At 48.0% G+C, this 25,000-nt stretch overlaps 2 protein-coding genes across 2 annotated transcripts in view; both read right to left on the minus strand.

The window, feature by feature from the left end:
- The window catches only part of LOC105903615 (AT-rich interactive domain-containing protein 1A-like), a 35,048-nt gene extending 18,656 nt beyond the window's left edge, over positions 1 to 16,392 (minus strand). Inside the window, exons 1-3 of the mRNA XM_031586532.2 lie at positions 16,172 to 16,392; positions 14,207 to 14,323; positions 20 to 260 (exon numbers count right to left, since the gene is read on the minus strand). Coding sequence (XP_031442392.1) covers positions 20 to 260; positions 14,207 to 14,233 — 268 coding nt within the window. The 5' untranslated portion in view covers positions 14,234 to 14,323; positions 16,172 to 16,392. The remainder of the gene's footprint in view (positions 1 to 19; positions 261 to 14,206; positions 14,324 to 16,171) is intronic.
- Positions 16,393 to 16,450: 58 nt separating this feature from the next.
- LOC116224919 (AT-rich interactive domain-containing protein 1A-like) overlaps positions 16,451 to 25,000 on the minus strand; it is a gene marked incomplete at its 3' end in the record, with an annotated part of 20,142 nt that continues 11,592 nt past the window's right edge. Inside the window, exons 2-3 of the mRNA XM_031585803.2 lie at positions 18,440 to 18,652; positions 16,451 to 16,930 (exon numbers count right to left, since the gene is read on the minus strand). Of these exons, the coding sequence (XP_031441663.1) occupies positions 16,451 to 16,930; positions 18,440 to 18,652 (693 nt within the window). The remainder of the gene's footprint in view (positions 16,931 to 18,439; positions 18,653 to 25,000) is intronic.

The raw sequence follows: 25,000 nt of genomic DNA on the forward strand, positions 1-25,000 counted from the left end.
GTGTGTACTCAGCACCCACCTGGCACAGCGACAGGCGAAAGCGGTCCGGAGCGGGAGGCGCTGGCACTGGCGGGCGAGCCAGAGGGGGAGGGCGAGGGCCCGCGGATGCCCGGCAGGTGGGGCGAGGTGTGGGGGGAGAAGGGCGACTGAGCCGGGTTACTCTGCTCCCCCTGGCTGCTGGACACACCAGAGGTACTCACACCAGGGCTCAGGGCTCCCTCGGTCCCCGTGGGGAGGTCATCTATGGAGCCCGACAGATCCTGAGAGAGGGGGAGGAGAGAGAGAGGGGTTTAAAACACTACTTTAATTCAACCTCAATTAGCTTACATTCTCACACGCTTCCACAAATAAAACACAAAATGAAACTAAATTCCCCACACGCATCCACACAGAAAAATACTGCATACAATTCCCTTCCTCTCACACTTCAAAAACCATCTGGGAGAGAGCGTGAGGCCGTCATGACTGTGTGTGTGTGTGTGTGTGTGTGTGTGTGTGTGTGTGTGTGTGTGTGTGTGTGTGTGTGTGTGTGTGTGTGTGTGTAGCACTCCTGTGAAGAGGCCGTCATGAGTGAGTGTGCGTGTGTGTGTGTTGATCCCAGGGGGGGCGGGAGGGCCGGCGGCCAGGATAATGGCACTCTTAATTGGATGATCTCGACACCATATTAAAAGAGATCTTCATTAGCGGACGCCCGCTGCTGCTGCTAACAGTCCGACAGTCGCTGAGTCATTAGCCTCCAGCATGACACACACACTCATGCACACACACACACACACACACACACACACACCCCCACCCACCCACCCACCCACCCACAGACACTTACAGGGGCCCCTACTTATTCGTGTCAATAGCAAATAACGTCAGACAAAGCCTTGTAAATCCAGCGTTTCTTAAATTTGATAACACTAGTACGGTGATGCTAAATATGTGCACACACACACACACACACACACACACACACACACACACACACACACACACACACACACTTGTAAATTACGATCAAAAGACAAATATAGATAGAAGTCGGGACATAAGCCTTCAATCTGAACTAAAAAAAAACCATCAAAACTACTAATTGTATCTGTCAACAGCTAAAGAACTAGTGGGAGTGTATAAATGCCCACCGCCGTTAGCACAAATCTACTTCACATCAATAACAAATAGCAGAACTAGGTCATCAATAAAGAGCCTGGTCTTCAGACTCCTCTTGCCTCCTAATGGTTATAGTAAGGCAAATCCCATAAGCAGTTTGGTGAAAAAGCAGTAGCTGCAGCAAGTGTGTGTGTGTGTGTGTGTGTGTGTGTGTGTGTGTGTGTGTCTCTCTCCAGGCATCTGAATCTGTGTCAGTGTTTACGCACTCACGTGCGGACAATGTGTTCGCCAGGAAAGCATGCTCATCTGCCAGTGAGATCAGAGTCAGGAAAGACCAGGGGGAGAGAAGGAAAAAAAGGAAAAAAGAGGGTGGTGGAGGTGGTGGTGTGTGAGTGGGTGAGTGGGTGAGTGGGTGCAGTGAGGGAGGAAAGGAGTGGAAGGAGAAAGGAGGAGGGGGGGTAGGGGTCTGGAAGATGGCCAAGTATTCCCATACAAATCTGGCAGTGCGAGGGCTGGCCCAGGCCCCACAGCGGGCGGTTTTAGCGAGCGCTTGAAACGGCGCCCGCCCGCCCGAGCTATTTTTGGGCCGTGACCTGCTGGAGGAACCCCAGAGGGAGAGACAGGAGGAGGACGCTGATTCAGAGTGTTTTGGTGTGTGTGTGTGTGTGTGTGTGTGTGTGTGTGTGTGTGTGTGTGTGTGTGTGTGTGTGTGTGTATATAGACACGCTCACAGGGGGTAGGAAATGAGACCTGACTGAGGAACTCCAGACGCCTGCTCTCACTCCTGCCTCAGACACTCTGTGTAAATATGAGTGGGTGTGAGTATGAGTGGGTGTGAGTATGTGTGTGTGTGTGTGTGTGCACGCCTGTCTGACCTTGCAGGTAGCGAAGCATTTGGAAAACAATCATAAAACGGCATTTTACCAGCACCTCACTTCCAAATGCGGGGTCTCGGAGAAAGCACAACACGGCCCTTAAAACAGCAGCGCACATTTGGCAGAGCACAGCCTAAGCCCCTCAACCCTTGAGTACATCCTGAAGCAGTTCGGATGCTCGTGACTTCACACTCGCACCAATGGCCCTGGTATGGTTGATTTTCAACCATGCCCTTCAACCAACTTATTTATGCCCGCTCTTCATGAGAACAAAGCTTTCCTTCACAAGCGTACAGTACTGGAGCTGCGTCTCTTTATCATTTATCTACTGACTTTAATGTTTGCATCAGAGTGGGGAAAGAGGGAGGAGAGCCAAAACAACAACAACAACGAAGACAAGACTTTCTTACTCTGCCAGCAGAGCTATCTAGGACACTAACTTCACACTTCATACTGATGACAACAGAGGCACACAGAAGAAGAAGGAAATAAGAACACAAAACAGGAGGAAAACATGGAAAGGAGGAGGAGAGGGAGAGGAGGAGAGAGAGGAGGAAGAGCAAGAGAGGAGAAGAGAAGGAGAGGGAGAGGAGTGGAGCAGAGAAGGAGAAGAGAGGAGAGGAGAGGGAAAACAGCATTAGCACTCCCCCTCCACCCCAGCAGCACCTCCATGTGACCCTGAAGACCACTATGGAAAGCCCCGTCAAAGCAGCAGCAGCAGCTACAGAAGTAAGCAGTGTCACCTGACGATCCCTCCTCTCTCAGCTCCTCACACACACACACACACACACACACACACACACACACAATCACAAGACCAGTCATCTGACAGTGTCTCTAAGGGCTACTGCCACACTGCAGGTCTGGGCAGTAAGCCAAGGAGAACAGGACTGTCCCATCACGCCATGGGGGTGAGGTCGGGGTCAGGGGAGGAGGGGATGAAGGCCTCTGACAGGGGGCCCTGTCTGACCCCCCTGGTCCCAGGTCAAAGGTGAGGTGTTAGGGTGGAGAGTACAGACGGGTCGAGGTCAGGAGAGGAGGGGGGGGGGGGTGATCAGAGGACTGAGAGCATGACATGAGGATCTGTGTCTGACAAGGGCTTAGAGAGCCAACTGCTTCGCGCACGCGCGCACACACACACACACACACACACACACACACACACACACACACACACACACACACACACACACACACACACACACACACACACACACACACACACACACACACACACACACACACACACTCTCTCTCTCTCTATCAGCAGTATCGGGGCACTCTGTAAATGAAATGAGGAAAGTGCAATACACTTTCCCTTTTCCTAGTCACCAGAGCCTTCCTAAATCATGTGCGTGTACAGGCAGACATAGGCGGACGCGCACACACGAAACACAAAATGTCAGGGTACAGCTCCATCTACTCAGTCAAATGTGGGCAACTCCAACCCCCCCCCCACACACACACACACACACACACACACGAACAAAGTGCACAAAACACACCCTGTATAAATACACAGCAAATTTTCCCCATTCCCGCTGCCTCACACACACATTGAAACACGCACGCACACACACATTGAAACACGCACGCACACACACACACACACACACACATTGAAACACGCACGCACACACACACACACACACACACACACACACACACACACATTGAAACACGCACGCACACACACACACACACACACACACACACACACACACACACACACACACACACACACACACACACACACACACACACACACATTGAAACACGCACGCACACACACATTGCCCCCCCATCTCTCTTGCTCCGTGCGCAGCCATTGATTTGCAGAGCTTGTTATTGCAGCAGCAGCAGCAGCAGCAGCGGAGGCGGTGAGTCCCCGTCCCCCTTGTGCTGACTTCAGAGCCTCTGGCCCCGCAACATTATTACTGAGCAGACGGGCCAGACACCCAGTCCACACTAGACATTCATTCACCCAGAGAGAGAGAGAGAGAGAGAGAGAGAGAGAGAGAGAGAGAGAGAGAGAGAGAGAGAGAGAGAGAGAGAGAGAGAGAGATAAGGACACATAACCGAATGAAAGTACAACGAGAGCATCGGAGAAAAAAAGAAGACAGACAGCTAAAAACAAAGTGTGTGTGTGTGTGTGTGTGTGTGTGTGTGTGTGTGTGTGTGTGTGTGTGTGTGTGTACACGTTTCTATGGTGTGAGAGAAAAAGACAAGAGAAGTCACATTTCCCCTTTGAAAAAGCACAGACGGCCCAATCAACACAGACGGTGGGGTCTAATAAGGCCACAACTCCACCATCCAGAAGCCCACCAAGCAGCAGACTACAGACTGCATGCATGTCCCCCTCACAGCACACACACACACACACACACAGCTTCCTCTACCTCTTATTAATCATTATCATAGACACTCACCCTTGGACACTACACACACACCAAAAAAGAAAAAAAGAAAAGAGAGAGAGAAAAAAAAAAAGCCACCCCCCCCATATACACACATACACACATACACACACACACACACACACATCTACATACATACAAACTCACCTCGCTAGATTAAACTGAAATTAAAAAGACACAAAGCAGAGCCTGTGAGAGAAGAGCCTCAGCTCCAGCCCTCTCTGTGTGTGTGTGTGTGTGTGCCTGAGTGAGTGAGCACGGCAGCCATTTTGTGCTCTGTGTACTAGCATCACTGTGTACTGCAGCCTCGGCACAGACTCCCACTCTCGGCGGCTAGCAGCCTCTGACAAGCAGCCGCGGTAGAAGGTTCTGGACTCTGGACGACCTGAGCGCTTCGGTCTGTATCCGTCCATCCTTCTTGGGAGGGAAAAACTACAGTTTTGCCTGAGCGTCAGCCATGTTGTGCTGCTCCTTCCCTTCAGTTCCAAGCGGCCACTGACTGGCCATGTTCTCTCCACGTCCACAGGCTCCGTACTGGCTCACTGTAACGTAACGTGTCCCCTGAATCATGTGTTCTCTTCAAAGGGTTGCATGTAATAGGCCTTATAACCTGGGGCAGTAAGGGGAAAGAGGGGCCAGTGTGTTTTCTGCATGTGTGTGGATGGAACCTCAGCCACAACAGACAGCACTGAACTCTAATTGGACTCAACATGGAAAGGGCCTGCACTGAAACAGGATCTCAACATCAGCATTAGTGTGTGTGTGTGTGTGTGTGTGTGTGTGTGTGTGTAATCCAGGGTTCAACGTAAAGTCAGAGCCTCTCTCTGACCGACCCACCACCCCCCACCCCTCTCTCTGGCTCAGACTCTGATCCTCTCCCTTCACTGGCTTGCTTCCTGTTCTCAGATAACCACACACACACACTTACCCACACACATACACATGCCCATTCATACTCTTCAGAATAGCAAACGAGGCGGGGGGGAGGAGGGGGGTGGGGGGAGGTGTCTGAAGGGCGCCTGCGGTGGCGTCTGTGCTGCTGCCATGGAAACGGTGCTGCTGAGGCTCCACGTGCGTTGACACATTAGAGCTGACGCCACACTCACTCACACACACACACACACACCCTCCCCCATACTCTCTCTCCACAGGCCATGCTGGGTCACGGTGCAGTCAGCTGCTGCAAAGAACAGACCCATCACTAAATACCAGGAAGAGCCACGAACACACCCACACACCATCCTGCTGGCAGCATGCACGCACACACACACACACACACACACACACACACACACACACACCCCTTCTGGAAGCAGACACACGTACACACGTGTATATATAAAAATATATATATCAGGACACAGACACACACACACAGGACTTTGAGGGTGCCCTATCCAAATCAAATCAAACTTAATTCATACGGCTCATTTCATTCCAGGAGGTAACACCAAAGCACCTCTGTGTTTCCACGTGGAGCAGAGCAACACAGCCTGCATTCCTCTTGGGTTACCAGGATACACAAAAGCCCTTCCAGCCACCAAGAAGCAGGTCATCAGAAATGCCACTCCACTCCACTGACACACACACACACACACACACACACACGGGAGGAAGAGCAGGAAATACTTCTATTAACATCAAAGTGAAAGTGGCCCTGGTCGTGCATTTCTTTCTGAAGCACACTCAGAATGCTGGGACAGAAAGAGACAGACAGACGGACGGATGGACAATCAAACCTATGGCAAGGAGCCATTTTACTACCTACTGGAGAAAGGAGAGGAATGTCTGATCTTAGGCAAAAGAAGCGGAGCAACTCAATCCACACCTCATTCTCCAGCAGCAGACGCAACACTTTAGGGGCGAGGGAGGGAGGGAGAGAGGGAGGGAGTGTGTGGTGGGGTGGAGGTGGCAGGTACATTGACTGACTGAATGGCAGAGTGTGTGGGAGAGAAAGTGACAGACAGAGGGAGATGGAGAATGAGAGACAGACAGAATGTAGAGGGTGTGTGTATGTGTGTGTGTGTGGCAGAAAACTGACTGACTGAGATAAAGAGACAAAGACAGACGAACAGAAAACCCAGTGCTCCTAACCCTAGGTCATCACTGCAGGACCCTGGAGGCCCCAGGGCTCTCCGGTCCTGCCAAACCCTGCATTGAGCATCCCTCACTGGGTATCAGGGAGTGAGAGGACCCCTGGCTAGGGTGTGCAGGATCCAGAGAGCCCTGCCTCCCTCCTTCCCTCCCTCGTCTGGCCTGTGCAGGGCTGAGCTCAACCATAAGGGGGCACTCCCAGTCCAGTCTGAGGACATGGGAGAGAGAAGACAGAAGAGGCCCACAGACACACAGGGACAGAAAGAGGGACGGAAAGAAACACAAAATACAGAGATAGAGGAGGGAGAGTGGGATTACACACACACACACAAACACACACACACACACACACACACACACACACACACACACACACACACACACACACACACACACACACACACACACACTTAGGAACCTACAAACTCCCAAACACACACACTTGGGAACCTACATACTTCGATGCACACACACACTTAGGAACCTACAAACTCCCACACACACACACACACACACACACGGGAACCTACATACTCCCACGCACACGCACACACACAGACAGACACACACAGACACACACAGACACCATCGAGACTAGTGGCCCAGACACAGACAGTAGATTGTAGGCTCTGAATCTAATATTGTGGGTCATGGGTCCTCCATGGGTGTTATGGTGGCCGTAGTAAAGTGTTGCTCTGAACACGTGATCGGTTGCCTTATGAGATAAGGACACACCTATCTGGTCAAACATGGAGAACTTCCAAATGAGTGAACAAACACTACACTGCACACACGTAGTGGCCTCCTGAACCACTTTTGCTCGACTGTGCATTAGGTAGCATTAGTAGCATAGGATGTGTGTGTGCTGGGGACATGTGTTTAACAAGCTGGTGATGCTGAGTATGCTTTCGTGTGTGTGTGTGTGTGTGTGTGTTTGTTTAATGGGCTGGTAACATTAGGCAGTGTGTGTGTGTGTGTGTGTGTGTGTCTGTCTGTCTCTGTGTGTGTGTTTGTCTTTTGTGCTGCACACAATGGTGGCGGGGGGTCCCCCAGCAGCACAGATGCCTTTGTGAGAGAGAAGGAGAGGGGCGCAAAAGAAACGAACGGACTGCCGTGGGGGTGGGGGAGCCTGTGTGTGTGTGTGTGTGTGTGTGTGTGTGTGTGTGTGTGTGGTAAATGGCTTTCTGTTTGTGTTCCAAATCCAAACTGGACTACTCACACTGTTGCCTCTAACATGCAGCACAGACAGGACTGTGCCAGGAGTAAACAAAAGAAGGCACTTTGATTCACAAGTACAGGACACTGAAGGGAGGGTGGATTCATACGAAAGAAGGAGAGAGAGAGGAGAGACAGGAGAGAGAAAGGAGAAAGGAGAGGAGGAGCAAAGAGCAAAAGAGAAAGGAGGAGGAGAGAACAGGAAAGCAGAGAGGAGAAAGAGGGGGAAGGACAGATTGATAGATAGAGAGAGACAGACAGATAAAGACAGGGTGGGATAGATAGAACACCAGGAACAGAAAATAAAATGGAAGCAGAAGGGAAAAAGGGGAATAATACACTGAAAACTGAGGCGAGGGAAAACAGGACAGGAGAGATGGATGGATGGAGAGAGAAGACTGTGAGAAAGAGATGGAGGGAGAGGGAAAGATGAAGTGAGAGAGAGAGAGAGAGAGAGAGAGAGAGAGAGAGAGAGAGAGAGAGAGAGAGAGAGAGCACACTGCAGTGAGGCACGGCCTTTTGTGCTGCGCTACCAGCTCAGCCTAGAGCCAGAGAGGAGGGGCCTGGAGCAAAGGCGAGTGTGTGCGTGCGTACGTGTGTGTGTGTGTGTGTGCGCGTGAGAAAGAGGACAAGTGTGTACGAGAGAGAAGAGGCCGAGATGAGAAAAAATGTAGAGAGAGAAAGAAACAAGAGACGGAAAGCAAATCAGCAAATCCAACTGAAACTCACACTCACATCTAGAAAATGGTTTTCAAAGGAAAACTAAAACACTCAACATTCATCCATTCAAATGGTAAAACTAATGTGATTCAGAAGAGGGGGGGAGAGAGACAGAGAGAGAGAGAGAGAGAGAGAGAGAAGCAGAGAGCAAAAAGCGCAGGGCCCCAGAATCTGAATAGCTAAGCTCCCACACAGGAAGCGCAGGCCCAGAAATAGCAACAGGAAACACGCCCCAGAAACTGAATACTGCAATAGCACAAGCAGCAGCAGCGGCAGCAGCGGCAGCAGCGGCAGCAGAGGCAGAGCCTAGCAAAACAGGGCTGAGCAGAAGAGCGTTATGAAAGCAGATTTACTGACACAGACAGAGAGGAGAGAGAGAGAGAGAGAGAGAGAGAGAGAGAGAGAAATAAGAACACCAGAAACTGGAGAGTAGAGGTAATGAATAATGTGAAAAATGAAGAAATGAAAAAAATATTTATCACTATATAAATTAGAAAGCGATATGGCCATTTCCGAGAGAGGAGATCAGAACATGGAGAGGGGGAGGCTGAGCGGGAGAAGCAGAACAGAAAGGAGAGGAGAGGAGAGAACGTGGAGAGGGGGAGGCTGAGCGGGAGAAGCAGAACAGAAAGGAGAGGAGAGGAGAGAACGTGGAGAGGGGGAGGCTGAGCGGGAGAAGCAGAACAGAGAGGAGAGGAGAGGAGAGAACGTGGAGAGGGGGAGGCTGAGCGGGAGAAGCAGAACAGAGAGGAGAGGAGAGGACATAGAGAGGGAGGGGCAGAAATCCGCCAGCCTCAGCAACCAGAGCTTCAGTACGTGCGTGCGCGCACACACACACACACGCACCACACACATATACACACACACACACACACACAGACACATATACACACCACGCATGCGCACACACGCACATAGAGAGAAGATGTAAGGAATGGGAGCAAGGAGACACACATATATGATAAGGGGTGGATACAGACTACATTAAAACCCTGCAAGGCAGACCATACAAGGTCTTGGTACATATGCTTTTTGTGAGAAGGTGACAGCCAGGACCATCAAGAATCCTGTGCAACCGTGGGATAGAGGTTGCAAACACACACACACACACACACTTCTGATCTTTCTAACGAAAGCCATCAGTACTACTGTACACACTACTGATCTTTACTAACAAAAGCCATCAGTACTACTGATGTCCTCAGGACCCTTGTACAACGGTGAGCTGGAGACATCATTTCAGCTTCTCTTTGAGCTCCACCTCCCTCAATCCTCTATCTCCATCTCCAGCTCACACCCTGCCCTCCTCTCCTCCTCTTCCAGAGTTCTATCTTTCTGCTAACCCTCTCCTAAACCACACACACACACACACACACACCTCCTGGTGTTCCATCTGTCCTCCTCTCTTTCATCCCTCCATCTCCATCCCTCCCAAAGACTGCCACTGCCGTGTTTTTCCAACTTGCCCGAGTAAAGTCTTCACATTAATGCTGACTGAGACTGAGGGGAGTCTGAGGGGAGTCTGAGAGGAGACTGAGAGCACAAGTGAGAGTTAAGGGAAAGCAAGCGTGAGTCCCAAAACAAAAACACCACTCCCTGCGTAATGCAAGACAAAAGCAGAGAGGCACGAGTCAAGAGTTTTCGGAGGAGGAGGAGGAGGAGAGAGGCTTGAACAGAACGAGGGAGCAGAGACAAGTGGAGAGGTGTGAGGGGCGTGGGATTAGTGTCTGGCAGGGGCCAGGGGTACAAAGGCGCCCCTCTCGGGGGCAACAGGGAGATTAAGGAGCCCCGGCTCCAGCTTCAGCTCCATTCAGGCTCCGGCGGCTCAGTGAGGGGAAGAGGAAATGCCACTTCCTGGGAGCAGGGGACGACGCCCCCTTGTCACGGCAGGCAAAGTGGTCCACACACACACAGAGCATGCATGCTCAACTAGATGTGTAAAACACGGCATGGTCGAACACACACAATACAGCATGCATACACACTCTCTCACGCACAAACGTAAATCTCGCTTTCTCTCTCCCTTTCATTCTCACACACACACTGTAAACACACACACACCAAATGGTGGGAGGATTTGATTTCATCCCACCCAGGTTTGGAGACCCCAGCTCACCGGGACGGGGGAATTGAGAACGTTGTAAGACCCCAAAACTAATTAGTTGTGATTAGCTCACAAGATGTGCATGAGATTTGCCCTAATGACTAATGAAGACAGATGCAGCCGTGCTTCCTGATGACAGTAGGCACTGAGCACTAACTGGCCAAGCAGAACGCACCCCGACTGTCATTCATGGGGTGTTTTTTGGTGAGTGTGAGTGTGTGTGTGTGTGTGTTGTGTTTTACATCCAACACTAGACTGTACAACTGACCATAAACCAACACTTAAAATCTCTCAATATACCTAATACTGTAAGTTTAATTGAAAGAGATATAACTTGGAGGTAACACACACACACACACACACACACACGTTGTCTTTCATACTGCCGTGGGCGTTGCCAAGCTGCTGGGAATGGCTCTCTGCATTACATGTACCTGTCGTAAGAGCGCGCTCAAGCTATGCAACTGCCCTCAGGTAAACCACATGCACCTGTGTGTCTGGAGACGTGCACACACCTGTGTTTAGAGCCCAATCCGACGCCATGCCACACCATAGGACCGCTCCACACTGTTTTAGGAGTCTGGTGTTGATATTAGACACTGCAATATCCTGTTTACTTTTTGTTAGGCCTTAGAAAGTCCCTGTTAGTGAAAGACATGAGATTTAAAGAAAAGGGAATAGAAGGGGGGGGGAAAAAAGACTAATTTACATTCCAAAAACCCAACCAAAACCTATATCTGTGACCCCAAGCCTTCAGACACCAAGACAGAAACTAATAAAGTACAGAAATACTGTAGAATACAAATTTCACCCGTCATACTACAAGTAGCCATTTTAGATCAAGACAAAGAAAATGGCTGACAAAAGGGAGAAGAAAAAAAAAAAGAAAAGAAGAAAGAAAATCATATCAGTCGTGTGGTCTTATACTTATAGTTATAGTTGTGGTCTAGCACATTATTCTTATTCTATATTGTATCAGTGTTCTAGAGAATATGAATGCGTTGCACTCAGCAGCACTGACACTCAACCCAACAAGCTGTTATGTTTGGTGCCCCGGGCCTCGAGCGCCGGGAGTCAGCTCAGCAAAAACAAAAATCAAGAACGAGAGTGGGAGACCGGTCCGACCAGTCCATCCGGTTTCCCCTCCCCTTCTGCTCCGACTCTCTCACAATTCACTTCACCTCGCAGTTTCACAACTCTGCGGAACCTTCTGCCAGGACCTGACTGTTTAAGGATAAGCCCGACATGCTTGAGGGAGACGTAACTGGAATTTTCCGTTAGTTAACTCTTCAGTTTGTGCTAATGAGCACATACGCATATGAGCCAGAGTTAAACTGGACCCTGTAGACACAGAACTGACCATGATTTTGTTCAAAACACACTTTTGTGCGGTTCATGATTGGTGCCTGTTCACCTGTTTAGCTGACCACTGCCTTCCACACCGTTCTAATGCAAGTTGGATCAGACTTTACCAGCTAGGACACCAGGGTTCCCACCCATTTTCAATGACAACATTTTAAAACTTTTCCTTGACTTTTCAACGTCCTTTAATGACATTTCCATGACCTTTCACAACCTACATGTACGCAAAATTGCGTAGCTTACTCCACAGGTGAATTACTAAATTATTTATAGTGACTGAATGAAACCTTTTCCATTCTCTAAGCTGGCGATTCGAGTGGAAACCATTACGCTTCAGAAGTTCACACAACAAAACACCCATGGAAAGCACAATATCATTAATTTCTTTAGACCTAAATGTGAAAATCAAATTTCATGACTTTTCCAAAACTATCAATAAATGTGCTGAATGTCATGTCTTTTCAAGGGCTGGAAAATGGGATTTCGAGATTCCATGTCTTTTCCAGGATTTCCATGGAACTCTAATGCCACTACAGAAGCTGTGCTGTTGTTCACTTGGGGTGCCAAATCATGGCATTCACACGGAGGACTGATGCTGAGGTGAGGTTGAAGACGAAGGCAAACCAGTGATTAACCTGTGGCCTAGCATTAGCGCACGCACATACATAACACATCCCCCCCCCCCCAAACACACACACACACACACACACACACACATACACATACACATACACATACACAAAACCCACTGTGTGGCCCAGCGTCTGCCTCTGTGCGTGTGTTCTTTCAGTCCCCACATGAATGTGTTAGGCAGGCTAAAGTTCGCAGTGGGGGCTAATCTGTGTGATATGCCATGAGCAGCGAAGGTGTGTGTGTGTGTGTGTGTGTGTGTTTTGGCGCGGATAACTCATCCAGCCCAGGGCCAGATTACACCATCTCTGCCAATTGCACGCAGCCAAAGGGATTCCCCTGGAAAGGAAGGGGGGGTGGGCAGCGGCCAGCAGCGGCCAATGATGTCTGTGCCCAGGGGAAATATATAAATAAATAAAATAAATAAAGAAAGAAAGAAAGAAAAGAGAAGGGAAACACATCCTGAGGGCATCCCCCACTGGCACACACACACACACACACACACACACACACACACACACACACACAGAGCTCTCTCTCGCTCACTCACTCTCTCCATCGTTCGACTTCCCTCACTCACGCGCACACACCCCCTTCCTCTTCCTGTTGCCCCACTCACTCAGACTGACACACACACACACACATTTTTGCTCATCCTCTCTTTCATTCTCTCTCTCTCTCTCTCTCCCCCTCTCTTTCATTCTCTCTCATCCTCCCTTTCATTCTGCCTCCCCCCATCCTCCCTCTCTTACTCTCATTCTCTCTCATTAATGATCTAATTTCTCACACACTTCCCTGCCTTCCCCTGGATGCTTTCAACAAGGTTATCCATTCTCTGAACACACACACACACACACACACACACACACACGCCTCCCTAGAAAAGAAAAAAAAACTAAACTGCCTTTTCTTCCTTTACGCTCCAACTCCCTACGAGACTCCCTTGCCACCCGCTCCTCAATATTTCAACCCCGGTATCTTTAAATCGCTCTCTGGGTTCTTGCCCTCTGCGTGTGTGTGGTGTTTTTGACCGATGTGGTCATGCACCCGCACCTAGTAGTCATTTGGTAAACTGCACCTTTAAACCACGTTTGACTGCGGTCTCCTTTCAAAATGCTTGAAAAGTGATGGATATCCACAAGCTAAATGTTATGCTCCCAAACTGAAAGCAACATTGCAACCCCACAGACCTTCACATGCTTTAGCATAAGATCCACACATGTCTACTCTTCTCCCGCGTTACCTCTCCTTGTGTCTTGCACCTCCACCCAACAGGCAGGCACGAATTCTCATCTTTTTACCACTCGCCTGCATAGCCATCACAGTCTGCAGTGCATACAACCACTGCTCCAAACCCCACCCTACCAAACTCCACTTTCTACCGTACTGCATGTCCACTTCCAGACGCCTCTTTCTGCAGAGTCTCTCCCATACCATGGATGTATTATAAAGACCTGGAGAAAGCTAGCTACCTCAGTCAAGGAAGTATGAAAATCACCATCAACATCTTATTTCATGGTGCTCTAGTTTTGGTACCAAAATATGAAGAGCCAATCACCGGAGCTGCAGCCAATCAGGTGATGACTACAGTAACCGGAACCCAACGCTGCTTGGTTGCACTCCTGCATGACGGGACACACACAACCTTGAGGTGGGGTCAAAGGTCAAAGGCTTGGCAAGGAGAGACTCACCGGTAAGCTGGAGGGGCGGCCTTGCATGGTGTCCTCCGCGCCCGCCTTACTGGAGACCAACGGCTGGTTGGAGGGAGGAGCACTGGACTGGGAGCTGAAGGAGTCCTGGGAGACCTCCTGGAGGAAGAGAGGGAGAAGTAGTAGAAAAACAGAGGAGAAAGGTGAGGGGGAGAGGGATAGAAAGAGAGAAAAGGAAAGAAAGAGAAAGAGAGAGAGAGAGAGAGAGAGTGAGTAGTTGATAGAAATATAAAAGAAGTAGAGAGAAAAAAAGAGGGAGAAGAAAAAGAAGGGTGAAGAGGAAAAAGGAAAGGAGAGAGAAACAGGAGTAAAGAACAATGTCAGGAACACACATTATGTTCACATTTCAGAGATTGGTACTGGTTTTCCAACAGTCAGGGCACGCACACACACACACAAACAAACACAGTGTACAGCAGCGCTCCTTGATGCATTTTTAAAAACACACACTGCTTTTTCCAGCAGGGTTTGCTGCTGACCTTTAGTCAGACGCTTTCAGCTTCAAAGTAAACAGCTGCTTTGCCTCCTCAAAACATAGCCGAGCTCGGTTTCCCACCACACACACACACACTCACACACAAAACAAGCAATCTCTAGCTGTCTGGATCAATGAAGGTACTGAAAACCACTGACACCATTTATGTCATGGTGTCGTGTTGGAGAACTCTGTGCTGACAGTGCCAACCCTTTCAGCTGGTCATTGCTGCTGGCTAAGACTAATGCTAAGACTAATGCTAAGACTAATGCTAAGACTAATGCTAAGACTAATGCTAACACTACTGCTAAGACTACTGCTAAATGTGGCTGCACCAGCACAGTCCAGGCCACCTGAAAACCTCCACGAATAAAATGAACAACTGGTTGAAAACTTCATCAACACAGTTTGCATATTCCAGACAGGATTTCAATTCAGCTCCGGAATCCCAACCCTGCCCCAACCCATGTTTTCCACCTCGTTTCAAATCTTCCCGTCTCGATTAGCATAACAAAGGAACTTTTTTTTTGCTGTGTTCCCAACCATTTTCATTGACAACATTTAAAAACTTTTCTATGACTTCTCATGGACCTTTAATGGAATTTCCATGAAAATGTTTACAACCCACAAGCACAAACAACTAGCATACTTATTAGGGGTGGGGGGAAAAATCGATTCTTCGATTTCTCTCGATTCTCTCTAGAACGATTTTGTCTCGATTCAGAAAAGTTCATAATCGATTTTTCAATTTTTTTTTTTTACACATCCATTTTGTGTTGAAATGCAAGCTGCATCGATTATTGCATTGTTCATTGAAAGTCATAATTGTGACAAGGAAAAGCTTTTTCTCTAATAAAAAAACAGAGAAGGTAATTCATCTGTTGATTATCAAATACAAAGTAGGAAGTGATTTGAGACTCTGAGTAGCAAACTCAAATGTTTTAAAAATCGACATGCATCGATAATCGTTTTATCGGTTTAGAATTGATAATCGATAATCGGTTTAGAATCGAATCGTTGACCTCTGAATCAGAATCTAATCGTGAGGTGCCGAGAGAGTCCCGCCCCTAATACTTAAGCTAGATCATTACAAGTGGAAACGATCACGCTGCAAACATTCACACATTGAATCCCATCCATTTATTTCCATCAGTCCACTAATTTGTACCCAAGTTTAAACGTGTCCGAAATGGCTTTTCGTATCGTTACACTACATTTGGATTAAGGACACTGTGACTTTACAACGCTATGGCTCAACAGAATGCTGGGATATGCTAGCCTGACAAACGAGAGGTACAGCACGAACGGCCTTTGGCCATAACAACCATCCATTTAGAACTAGTAACAGAGGCGCCTGCCAAGCAGACAAACATGACCATCAAGCTCCATTCAAAGAGGTAAGCTTTGGTCTTCACACAGTCCTTCAACAGGGTGAATGGATGAGGGAGGGAGTAATAAAAGCGTGTGTTTACCTGTGATGGCGGTGCGAAGCGCTGGAAGGGAGACTGCTGCTCCCGCGGCTGCTGCAGGGGAGGAGTCTGGGAGAAAGGGGAAGGCTGACCTTGCGGGCCCTGCCCGTGCCCCTGAGGCTGCTGGGATTGCTGTGGAGGACCTGACGTCTGCTGCTGCTGCTGTTGCTGTTGTTGTTGTTGTTGTTGTTGAGGGGGACCTGGTGGCTGTTGCTGTTGCTGTGTTGGTGTTTGCTGCTGTTGTTGTTGTTGTTGTTGTTGTTGTTGTTGTTGTTGATGTTGATGCTGCTGTTGCTGTTGCTGAGGGGGCTGGCCAGGGCCGGGCTGCTGCTGCTGTGGGAAGCTGGGCTGCTGTGACTGAGGCCCCTGCGGAGGTTGGGCCCCAGGCTGCTGGGGCTGTGACTGGCCGAACGGCGGCTGGCCCGCCCGGTCCTGCTGGGGCTGCGAGTGGGGATGAGGGTGTGGGTAGGGTGGCTGGCCCTGGGGAGGGCCTTGGGGAGGGCCCTGCATGGGGCCCTGGCCCTGGGAGTAAGGGGGCCCCTGTGGGCCGTGAGCGGCTGGGGGCTGCTGCTGCTGCTGCTGCTGCTGTTGCTGCGTGTAAGGGGGCTGGCCAGGGGGGCCTGAGCTGTGGCCGGCCTGGGGGTACGGAGACTGCTGCTGGGAAGCATGTGGAGGGGGGCCCTGCTGCCCGTAGTAGCCAGCCTGGCCCTGGTGGCTGTAGGGCCCAGGACCGTGTGGTCCGTGCTGGCCGTATCCTCCCATCTAGTGAAACACACACACACACACACACACGGCACAGATGAGACACACATATGGTCACTTAGTCCAGGGGCGTCTGACAGGGCAGGTTGAGGGAAGTTTCTTAATGTAGTAATCAGTAAGTAGGCATACGTGTACCCTAGACCTAAAGAGGGTAGGATCGGTTTATCCCAGGGTCTCTAGACTCTAACTTGACTCACTGAATACCAACACAGTATCTAAATATTGCGACCTATGTAGCCATATAGCTTACTTAGCATCAAGACACTACCCAAGCCACAGAGCACTGTGCAAAAGAGTGAATGAGCCTCAAGGGGAGAAGTGCCAGAGCCTGTACACACGCTGTCAGCCACCTGTTGATAGCACCATTGGCTCAGGGCTTTCTCCTCAGGTGTCGGCTATTTTCCTTCGCTACTGGAGAGACGCTCGCGAGCGCAGGTGCTTTTATTGTGGAGAAGGCTTCTTAGAGGAGGAGGGGGGGGGGGGGTCTCGGGTCTGACCTTGCAAGACAGCAAAGCTAAGAAAGTAAAGGATAGGAGGGGGTGAGTGCACACACGCGCACAAACAAAAAGGGCTGCACGACAGCCAGAGCACTTATCCTCTTGAGGAAAATGAGGGAGAAAAGAACAGCAAAGAAAAGGGGCGGGGGTGAGGAGGAAGAAAGTGCTTCTGACAAAAGGAAAGAGCTTTAATCTAAACAACCTGAAGAGGGTGTTTGGCAGGAGGGGTGAGCCACACAAATCACCGGCTGGCTTTCCTGAGGCTACCACCCTCGGAGGCGGCACAAGGTGCAAAAAATGGTTAAGACTTGAAAATGGATGTGAAGGCAGCAAAAAAAAAAAGAAAAAAAAAGCCACTGCAACTGAATGTTTGACCTGTGCTATGTTACCGAACCAAAGAAATCTGAATCGATATGAACTGCAGTCTTAGACAGACCAAGACTACAACATTCAATTTTGTCCATACGTCCTAAATGAAAAGTGAGTATTTGAATTGAGATGAGACGGAGGTCTAAATGAAGTTGAGCCATCGTACTAGTGGGGATTTCCCTTTCAGTGTGATATAATTGTTTAGAAGGATGGATGATTCACAGCCATCTGTGGCTTTCTTCAGAACATAACACTTGTTCAAAACATTGTCGGATGGTTCAGGTATTATTTGTCTTCCAATCACAATCACACAAGGGGCTTACTTTCAAATAATACCAGATGTCTCGACAGTATCAAATGCCTGGATGTCCCAACAGCCATGTTTTCAATTACAGTAGCGTAGCAATTTCAGTAATGTAGGACTGGAGTCAAATTTTTAAAGTAAGAAGTAAACCTAAATGTAGTTTATTTAATAATACTCAAATAGAAATATGAGAGAGAGAGAGAAAGAGCGAGCGAGCGAGAAAGAAAGAAAGAAAGAAAGAAAGACTGATACAGAGAGACTGCCAGACAGATAGAAAAAGAGACAGGAGACCGGCAGACAGAAATGACAGGAGGAAGCTGATGTTAGGTTTGTCCTCACCTGCTGGCCGTACTGCATGGAGCTCATGCCCGCAGGCGTGCGGCCCTGCATGCCCAGCGGGTACCTCTGAGCGCCTGGAGGCCCGTAGCCCTGGGCAGGGTAGGAAGTGCCCTGCGGGGGCAGAGTAGGAGGCCCCTGCCCCTGGGAGTAAGGGTTGGCCGTGCTGTAGTGCTGTCCCCGGATCTTCCCCACCTGGTCCATCGGGCTTGGAGGCTGTAGGGAGGGAAAAATGGTTTTAGTTATGTTTATTGTTTTTTTGGCAAAATCACAGTCGTGCCAATGAAGCAACTTTTAATTTGAATCTGAACTGAATTATTGCACCTGAATAAAGAGACAGGAGAGAGAGAGAGAGAGAGAGAGAGAGAGAGAGAGAGAGAGAGAGAGAGAGAGAGAGAGAGAGAGAAGGAAAAGAGCAGATGCAGAAACACATAGTATTCTGGCCAGCAGTTGCAACCCCCTTGCAATAGTTTAAGTGTTAGTGTAGCACCGTCCACTAAGCACCTGTCCTCAATGCATTTAGACCTACGAATCCCTCTGGATAAAGCCAAAGGCCAGGAGACCAAGAGCACACCACCCCATTCTGTGCCCTTTTGGCCAGTCAGGGTAACAGCGTACTGCACGTCTAGACAGAGTATCAACACTAACGCATCAGCCACATACGACTGGCTTGACCTCCGAATTATCAATGACTTACAGCTGGTTAAACATTAAATGACCTCGTAGACTGCTTGAGGCCTTATTCAAGAAATGAAGCACACACAGAGCTGGGAAGCAAAACCAAAACACTGATGGGCAATAGATTAGTGTCTCCTCGCAGATAACACACACGTGCACACAGGGACGTGAATGAATGAAAGGAGTGGAGTGTGGAGTGTGTGTGTGTGTGTGTAGGCCACTAGAAAGAAGGAGGGGAGGAGAGAGACAGAGACATGCCAGTGGAGGAGAGCACCATGCCAGGAGCCACGTTTCCTCCTGGAGCCTTGGAACGGACACACACACACACACACACACACACACACACACACACACACACACACACACACACACACACACACACACACACACACACACACACACACACACACACACACGACAGAACATGTCTAAGAGAGAAAGAGAGAAGGGGAGTGGTAGCGAGAGAGAAATGCTAGGACATGATCAAAAGTATTGAGTGACAGGATCCTTCACACACACACACACACTTTGACAGTCTTGTGCATTAAAGCAGGCGGAGGTGAAGCCCTTGTTTCTGAGCAAACACAGGTCAAAGCACACTTACCCTTGGCCCTCCCTCATCCTCACTCTCTCATCATCTCTTTCTCTATCCTTCTTCCTTTTCCCGTCACTCTCTCGCATTCTTCCCTTCCTCTCTTCGTTTTTTTGGAATTTAAAAGGAGGTGATTTCTAAGAATGTGTAGTTTTGCAATTTCTGTTCCTTTTAAAACCACTTAAACTCCACAAATACTGGAAAACTATGTATTGAATGAATTAAACACAGACAGATCTATATAAGTGTTTTTTTTAAATATATATTTAAATATTTGTGTGTGTTCTTACATCTTCATTTCATGCAATAGAGACATAAGAACTCATTTTAGAGGAATCACCTGATTTCACACATTTCTGAGAACTGAGAATGAGAAATGAGATAAGATTAGAATATAGATCCAGCTATGTCGAGTGAATATCTAATACCAAGCTAGCGTGTGACCATCCATCACACACCTGACACCAAACGACTGGGACCTTAAGCAGCGGCAGTGGCCAAGACTTACTGTGCATAACCTTATACCACCATCTACCACCATCAGGAAGCCAGAAACGGCAGAAAGAAGTTGAAGTTTCTCTCTCTCTCACCTATCCTCACTCTCCAATCTCACCAACAGGTCTGCCCTTTCGTGTCAACACAGTTTGAGCTCCTCGCTGACCTACCTACCTCACTGGGCCTGACTGCTAACTGAAAATAACTGAAGTACATATCATACATATCAAACACACACACACACACACACTCTAAGCAAAACTCACCACTAACACCACAAGCATAGCAGCACAGACAGTCAGGCATCTATGGCTGTAGTTCTGCCTGTCAAAACCAAGCCACTCTTGGCCAAAACTAGTAAATTATTATCGCTAATTACTTCCCAGGCTTATTAGTGTCTGCTCACACACACACACACACACACACAGTCATGGACCTATGGAGAATCACTGTGTGGACTATTTATAACTGCAGAGAGGCAAGGGCAGGGCAGGGAGCCCATCACTGTAAGCACTCCCAGCTGCACAGGCATCTGAACAGGCCCCTGCCTCACTAATAAAGCCAACCTGGCACCGCATGAATGACAGTGTGTGTGTGTGTGTGTGTGTGTGTGTGTGTGTGTGTGCGCGCAAGAGAGTGTGATGATGTTGTGAAGGGGCACACACTGCCAAAGGGTTCTAAACCTGCTGATATAGTGAGAGCCATATGCAAGGTGAAAAGAGAATTGGAGTCAGACACACACACACACACACACAGGGAATTTAATATAAAACACACACATGCACACATAAACACTCCAGTCCATGCTTTGCTTCCAGCCTAAGGGGCTTGCAGCTTCTCCAAGTTCATGACTAAAGCTGCGTGTGAGCGTGTGTGTGTGTGTGTGTGTGTGTGTAAGGGGGCGGGGGCAGGGTGTCTGTGGGGAGACCACAGACTGTTGCGGGCTCGGCTGTCCTGACCTCCACTGCACTTGTGACCCCATCACTAAGATCACTGACAGAGAGAGAGAGAGAGAGAGAGAGAGAGAGAGCACGAAGGAGACACAGGTGACGTAACAACGATCTCCCGTCTCCCTGTCAGTCACTCACGGGGAGTCGCCATGACGACCGGCCCCAGTGGCTTCTGAATAAAACAGGGGGGACTCACAGGTGTGTGGCCTGCCGCAGCTCAGCTGCTAATGTGAACACCGCAACTTTAACCTCAGGACAGCGCCGTAGAGTGCACCAGCTATGGCCTGCTTTCAATGGCTCAAATATTCTTAGATCAGATTCGATTCACCGTTATTGTCATCGTGCAGGGTCCAGGTACAGAGACCATGAAATGCCATCTTGGTCTGAATGTGCAGCTATATCAATTAATTGGGGGGGGGGGGGGGGGGGGGAACTATCAATAACTCTGGTCATAGTCACTGGAACGGTAACAGTGTGAAAGACAGTCAAAGTTTTAGGCACACTGCAACCATCCATGTAGGAGTGTAAAGTGTGTATAGTGTTAAGGATGTTGTGGGGACTTCTGTCCAAGGAGTGTAATGGCTAACAATAGGAACAAATAATGAAAATGATTACCAGCTAGATGCCATACCACACCTTTATAAGCAAACTTAGTGTTTACACAATAGTGGAGTGGCCCGATATCTCCACCAGTAAGAAATTAAAGTTCAACCGGTGTGCTAGTGATGGAAAACGCTTTGTGACCATGACCCTTAGCTAGACTTCTCTGCTCAGTGACTATGCGCTACCAAAAACAACAAGACAACTCTAGACTAAGCTCCACTTTTCTTTCATCTGCTGTGTATCATAGGCAATATAAATCAACAACATATTTGTGTAGACAACCATTTTGTATTTAAAAGCACTAATGTTCATATATTTGCACAAAAAAAACAAACAAACACATAACCGTAGCCGGTTAACCAGCAGAGCAATCAAGCAAAACTACCTGACAGCGATAGCTTGTTAAGCTAGCCAGGCTATCTCCAAAACACACGTGTTGCCTGTTAAATGTTTTTTTACCCAATTCGTGTCAATGAAGTCCATTAGTAGAAATCTTTGAGGTGCTTTTCAAGCAGTGGAAAAAGCCTTAACTTCATCGATCTGTGTTCATCCATTTTAACGCTCAATCAATGTCTTGAGCTCATCCACATTCCATACACAAACTATTTCTCACTCGCCTTAAAAGAAGGGGAAACCCCATGAGCAGCAATAAGACACTTATATTGTTAAGATAACCTACTAATATAACCTGCCAGTTAAACAGTAACGTTACTTACCGTAAGGCAACGCTGGCCTTACAGGCTACGCTACTTACCCTTGAGAAGGCACTCACGGTTTTGATATTTGAATATTCAATAGTGTCTACAAAAAACGACTATTCCGATATTTGCATCAGCGGACGCAAGGTTACTGTAAAATCATAATCACACACACACACACACACACACACACAGACAGAGACAGAGAGACAGAGAGAGAGAGAGAGCAGCAAGTACAGTGAAGAGACAAAAAACAAACCAAATGTTGCGGATGAGTGCGTGTGTGAGTGTGTGTGTGAGTGTGAATGCTGGTGTACACACTGGAGATTAAAAGCAGCTCTGTGAACAAAAGAATTGCTTTAATTTATCCTGGGCGAGGTCTGGCCTTGGCACTGAATTCTCCTCCACACCTCTCCAGCTCAGGGGAGTATTTTTAGCCTGTGCTTGGCATTCTCATCAATGACAAGTCCTTAACAAGCCATTCACAATTACTCAAAGGAAAGACTGTGTGTGTGTGTGTGTGTGTGTGTGTGTGTGTGTGTGTGTGTGTGTGTGTGTATGTATGTGTAAGATAACTACTATTTATGTCTTGCTAGACAACAGAAGAAAATAAATAAATAAAAAGCTCTTTATGACTGATTTATGAGATTTATGTTTCAATTCACACAAGTCATTGACAGGGTCTTTCAACCATTTCTACAACCAGAATTCCTCCACAGGACACGGTTACATAGCCTGGGCTCCGACGACAATACTGTATCAAATGACACATTTACTCTGACCGCAACGCACTGCCAACCAGCCTCCTTGGCCTTGTTGGCCTCCATGGTGTTGGTGTTCATTTAAACTCTTTATAGCCAAGGATTACCATAGAGCTTTCCTCCGGTGAGAAAAAGCAGGGCGCGAGCCATTGGTCATAACCTCGGCCTGTGTTGGCAAACACGCCTCTTTAATCCGAACGCTCGCAAAACAAAACAATTAGCCTAACACAGAGTAAACAGACTTTTTGGTCGTAGTGTTGTTTAACAGAAATGTAGGAAATGTAATCCTGACTTTCCATAATAAACCCCCCCTTTAGAGCCCTCTGGTCTGCACACCATGTAGTCATGTGACCACTGCACATGCTTCACTGCATAAACAGTGACTGACTGGTCATCTCTTTCTTCTAGGTGTAGATAATGAATGACCAGACCGCTCACAAACAGAGAACACGTCCTCACATTTACACATGCACTTTTCTTTACTTCATAAAATCACAGCCTTTTCCAGCAATGTAATCGCACAGGGAACCACCTGGATGAGTGAAGCTGGTGACAAAAGAGAGCTGAAGGTCTACCCAGTAAGACTTTATAAATTTGAAATGATTTTACAACAGTGCTGTTGTCTGGGTGTGGTCAGGTTTGACAGTCTTAGATGGCACTTAAGATATGCCCTGCGTGCAATTTGTTTTTATTATTTTAATTGAACACAGCTTTTGATATTGCAAATAAATACTGACACTTCAACATTATACTTAATTTTTTTTATTACATTGTATCGTATATCACCATTTCTCCTGAGCTATAGGAGCTCTTTTTAGCCATATCGCCCAGCCCTATTGTGCACGTGCATTCCCACATGCCTATCTCTCTTGGTCTCTCTTATAGCCACAGAGGTGGGTTTCTCCTCATGGTGTGAACGTTTCTAAACAATTAATAATAAAAAAAAATGTAAAAAACATTGATGAGAATGTTTTTCTGGAGTTAAAATCATAACTCAACTCACTGTCCTTCCAGTATGAATAGGTGATATGCCAGTATGTCAGTATTACACGTATGTTAAGATAACCATTGGGTATTCAGCTCAATAAAGTTAAATAAAAAACGAATGATGTTGGTCACCTCATTTGCAGACTGTTCTGGAAAATCACAGAGAACAGTCGTGTTCTGGCAGTGTAACAAATATAAGCAAGACATCTTTCTCACACACAAGTTGTACTGCTGTTTTGCCATCAAACATCAAATTTTTTTTTATTATGTTATGCTGGATTTCTATTTCTTGAATTATTTTGAAAAATCTTCATACATTATCCAACCTGAACTACACAAAAAAAAAAACATATTTATTTTAAAACTTGTAAAATATGTTTGGGACTAAAAATACATTGATTGGATGCAATGGTGTATATATTAGACACACACAGTCTCCCTTCTGGCGGTCACACACACTCCCCCTCTCTGCTGTGCCTGGTGATCTAATCAATCGCAGAGAGAATCCCCTTCACTGTCTTTCCCCTTCCCCCCAAAAATAAATAAATAAATGCAATTAGCACATGGCTAATCTGCATAAAGGGAAGCCCACACACACACTTGGCAGATCGTCTCACAGTCCTATGGTGTGTCAGAGATGGGGGGAGGGGATGGCTTTGGGGAAGCAGGGTGCTTGCTTGCCTGTGTGTGCACGTGTGCATGTGTGTGTGTGTGACCAGACTGGGCCTGCGCCTGATAGCTGAGATAGAGGAGACTGCGACGGCGGGTCGCACAGATGGGCTGAGGGCAGACGATAAACA

The sequence above is a fragment of the Clupea harengus genome, chromosome 19 (assembly GCF_900700415.2).
Source record: "Clupea harengus chromosome 19, Ch_v2.0.2, whole genome shotgun sequence".
Taxonomy (NCBI): Eukaryota; Metazoa; Chordata; class Actinopteri; order Clupeiformes; family Clupeidae; genus Clupea; species Clupea harengus.